Source organism: Octopus sinensis, linkage group LG24 (assembly GCF_006345805.1).
Source record: "Octopus sinensis linkage group LG24, ASM634580v1, whole genome shotgun sequence".
NCBI classification, from domain to species: Eukaryota; Metazoa; Mollusca; class Cephalopoda; order Octopoda; family Octopodidae; genus Octopus; species Octopus sinensis.
The window spans coordinates 27,914,534-27,919,533 of NC_043020.1; the positions used below are offsets into that span (position 1 = coordinate 27,914,534).

The following is a 5,000-nucleotide window of genomic DNA, read 5'->3' on the forward strand; positions in this document are numbered from 1 at the left end:
AAAACACAACAACGCGAGGACATGGAACAAATAAAGTATTATTGGACGCTCAGGAAAGAAGGAGGGTTTAACGTTTGGAGCGGAGCTCTTCGTCGGAAACATAGGAGAAGGAAAGATCCAGAGAAGGGAAGACACACATATATATATATATATATGTATATATATATATATATATATATATTATATATATATATATATATATATATATATATATATATATATATAATATATATATATATATATTATATATATATATATATATATATATATGAAGGCGCATGGCTCAGTGGTTAGAGTGTCGATGTATGTATGTATGTATGTATGTATGTATGTATGTATGTAGAACGAGATACCACACCGCTGATAGTGTGTTTATGAATACACTCAGTGTGTGTATCCATGTGGTTGCGTGGGTGTGTGAGCGTGTGTTTGTGTGTGCTGGTGTGTGTATGTGTGTCTGTATGCGTATGTGTGGTGCGCGTGTGTTTGTGTATTATATATTATAGGGAGTCACTTGGCAAGTACAAACTTGCGCACACATACAAACATGATATCTGCACTCACATACAAGTACACACACACATCACACATAGCAACACCTACGCACATGTAAGACGAAGGTGCGCTTATTTGCACACGCGCAGCGCAGTTCCGTTCACACCCGCAACGGTACACAATCGACAATGTCAACATCAACGTTCGTGTTCTCGGTCACCCAGTGACCTCGTTCCGGATGACAAGCAGCAGGGGGCGGAAGCGTGTAAGCCTCACCGAGTTTTGCAATAAATACATTGTGTGTACGCATGCGCACTGACTTCCTGGGTGCGTGACTGCGTAAATGGAAACACTGAAGCAGGCAGGTCGTCCGGTTCACTCTGCAACCACTTGGTTTCGGGTTCAGTCCCACTGGCCGACCAATGTTTTGTGAGTGAATCTTTTAGAAGGAAACTGTGTGGAATCTCGTTCTACATACGTACATATATACATACATACATACAGACAAACATATATACATATATACATACATACAGACAGACAGACAGACAGACAAACATATATACATATATACATACAGACAAACATACATACATACAAACAGACACACAGACAGACAGACAGACAAACATACATACATACATACAGACAAACATACATACATACATACATACATACAGAGAGACAGACAGACAGACAGACAGACAGACAGACAGACAAACATATATATATATAAAGTATATATACATGTATATATATAAAGTGTGAGCAAAGTGAATGCGCAGAGACTAGGTGAACAGTCTCCACATGCTATATAGTCAGACAGACAGACAGGTAGGTAGGTAGACTGACAGACAGCTAGATGGATGGATACCAGACTTTTAAAATAAAATATTCTGGGACTGACTTGTTTAACTAAACTCTTCAAGGGAGTACCCCAACATGGCTGTAGTCCAATGACTGAAACAGGTAAATTTGCGACAGGTAATAACAAAATAAATACAAAAACAATAAAAATCCGAATGATTAATATTATCAGGTTAAAGCTCAAAGTAAGAAGAGTGTAATAAAGTAAAAGTTATGGAGTCAAAGTATAACGCTTTGGATAGAGTTCCTTCGTCGGATAAGAGAAGAAAGACGGCGGAAGGGATGAAAAGATAAGAAAAGAGGACCAGGGAATAATCGCACGGGGCGTAACTCACATGTATGACCTCTTACGCGTGCGTGCACACACACACACACACACACATACATACATACATACATACATACATACATACATACATACATACATACATACATACATACATACATACACAGTCTTATTAAGAAAGTGTCCTGAGAGTGGGGATAGACAGATTTTGTCCAAATGAATGTATATAGTTCTTGAGGAGACAATTCTTTAGAGAAAGCTTGCACTTTCTAATTGTAAAACTTTTCAATATCGATCATATTATTAACATATATTCAGATTAATACATGAGTGAATTTCAAGTAATTATTGTTGTTGTTTTTTTAAGTACTTCTTTTTGTCCCAGCATGTATAGACAAAGGGAAGTGGAGGCAGGTCACACCTTTTAGTAGATGGATTCATAAACTTCTTTTCATTAGTTGAAACAAAAGAATCCCTTAGATGTATTGACTTGAGTGATTGGAACTGGTGTTAATCGTGACTCTATTCGGGCTCCATCTCTGAACGCATGCCAGCGATATTTATTTTTTGAAAATATTTTAGAATTAAAAAAGAATAATAATTATAATCTGTTATAAAATTCACCCGGAGGCTGGACTAAACAATGTTGTGGACCATAATTTTGATATTCCTGCGAGAGATTTATTTACTCTGACCTCCTGTTCAGACACAACCATTCCTTATCCTTTATTTTCTAGGTTCATTGGTTCTTCCTGACAACCGTCTTCTGCCGAATCTTCTTTGGAAATTGCCCAAGCCTGGACATCCCCTTTTGCCAATATTGCATACAGTATGGCTCCTAAAACAGAAAAAGCAGCACACATAAATAATACATGCTGCCATTCCCTTTGTGTGCCATTTGGTGCAATTGCCCTGGCCACTAAAGGTGCAAATAAGCCAGGTAATGAAGCGAATGTATTGCTAATTCCGAATAACACACCAGCATATCTTGGCGCCACGTCAATATGGTTGACGTTAAAACCAGACATGTGTAATGATATGCTTGCACCAGACAAAAGGAAAAGAGCGCCAGTTAGAGTGGTTTGGGAACATTCTAGAAACCCTATGGCAATAAGTAAAGAAGCTAAACAAATGAAACATAGTGACTGAATTAAAACACGAAAGGAGCGTTTGGACATATAATTCTTTGAAATAAACCAATCTGCAAATCTTCCAATTAATGGTAGACAGATAATTTGTCCAATAGATGGAGCAGACGACATTAAACCGTTTGATTTGGTGTCGATATTCAGAGCTTCTTTCATATAGAGAGGTAGCAATAACTGAAAGCTGATGTCAGTCCAATTTAAACATGTGTGAGCTATGATGAGAGCCCAGACAGCAGACGAAAGCATAATTTGTTTCCAAGGTATACTTTTGACTTTTTTTGTAGATGTTATATTTCGCTTTAAGTAAGAACGTTCTCTTTGGCTGATGGTGGGATGGGTGTCCGGGTTGTCGTGAACAACATAGAACCAAACAAGACTAAACAGCAGTGTTGCTCCACCAAATACATAAAATATCGAACCCCATCCGTTGTCAAATCCATACGCACAAAGGTAACCCGAAATTAACAAACCTAAGATACTACCTAACATCTGACCGCAAAACGTGACTCCGAGTAATATACTACTCTCCAGTGGAGGAGCCCACCTTCCCCACAAGGAGAGAACTGAAGGGAACATCGGTCCCGATACCAGCCCTGTTAATATCCTTAATGCAACTGTGAAGTAAGCACTTATACGAGTCAGACTCGGATGAAGAATGGCAAATATAGCTGATGAGAGAAGAGTGCCACCTAAAACCGTCTTACCGCCATATTTGTCAGCGAAAACTCCTCCGAACATAGTTGAGGCTATGTAGCCATAATAATAGCCTGACAACATGTTTGATTGTAAAACATTACTCCATTCGAACTCTCCTTCAAAATTGTTGTTTAACGAATGGTTTTGTAAGCGGTGACATTGTTCGTTCTCTCGAGTAAAGTTGGCGCCATCTGTCGTACGATTGGGTGTTTTTAACATACAAACAAACGCCATGCTTAGATCGATCCTTAACGCCTGCAACAGAAGCAGGGCTGTAAAACACATGTAGCATAACCTCCATCTACATGAGCAATAATGAGAAATGCACCGAGTAAACATCGACATTTTGTTTTCTTCGTTCGCTCTCCTGTCTTTCTTAAATTGATACAATAATCATCCAATGCAAATAATTGTCCCGAAAAGTAGATCCAAAAATCTTTTGTTTCGCTTTCTTTTGATCCTTGCAGAATAGGAATCCAAAATATATTCTAATTTTCAATTAGTTTCCATTCAGTACGATGCCTCACTTTTTTGCGACATTTTTTTATGTAAGTGACTTGCAGATTAAATGGATTCGAGAGTATACTTCTGCAATGCGATTTGAATGTCTTCCTGGAACTACGATCAAGGTGTAATTGAACTGGTTTTAATTCTTCGCGAAAAGTACCTCTGACATATCCGGATGTATATTTGGTTATGACAACGCTTTATTGGTAACCTGGTAAAATAAAAAATATATATAAGCTCAATGCAAATCTATAGATTAATACAGTATTGCCTACCCACCTACCTACATATTTGCTTTTTGTGTCACACTCCAAAATATGGAACGAAATTAAAGACATAAAAACGTACATCATTTGTAAGACGTTTGACTAATAAACTAAGGAACGACATCGAAGACATAATCTATCGGGGATACAACGTTTAGATTATATAAGGGACTCTAGGACGGCCAGCTGGAAGAATCGTTAACACGTCGGGTCAAATTCTTAGCGGTATTTCTTCCAGATCTTTACGCTCTGAGTTCAAATACCGCCGAGATCAACTTTGCTTTTCATCCTTTCGAGGTCGATAAAATAAAGTATCAGTCGAGTATTGAGATCGATCTAATCGACTTGCTGCCGCCCTTCAAAATAACTGGCTTTCTGACAAAATTAGGAATAATTATTTGGTATTTGTAAAACTGATAAATAGATATTCTAAATTAAGTATAGTGTATAGTGTATGAGGTAAAATCTATAATGAACTTCTCCACTACACTCGACAAAACAGTAAGGAACGACTATGGATTTTTTTCTATTATACTCTTTATAATATATTTGATAAAGTTCGCCTTTTTAAGAACATGGATTCTATTGAATGTATGTAACAATTATGAACTGTTCCATTATACTGTTTATTATAAATTTTTTTTGATAAGGTTCGTTATTTCAAGAACCGAAACATGTAAAATTAAAATTTATCTAATATAGTGGCGTTTTCAAACTTCTTTTTTACAAATATAT

The 5,000-nt window shown here is 37.1% G+C and overlaps 1 protein-coding gene across 2 annotated transcripts in view; it reads right to left on the minus strand.

The window, feature by feature from the left end:
- Positions 1-2,012: 2,012 nt before the first annotated feature.
- LOC115223802 (sialin-like) overlaps positions 2,013-5,000 on the minus strand; it is a 4,774-nt gene continuing 1,786 nt past the window's right edge. For both annotated transcript variants that reach the window (XM_029794465.2, XM_036512831.1), the window contains exon 2: positions 2,013-4,210. In XM_029794465.2, the coding sequence (XP_029650325.2) occupies positions 2,368-3,837 (1,470 nt within the window). In that variant the 5' untranslated portion in view covers positions 3,838-4,210 and the 3' untranslated portion in view covers positions 2,013-2,367. The remainder of the gene's footprint in view (positions 4,211-5,000) is intronic.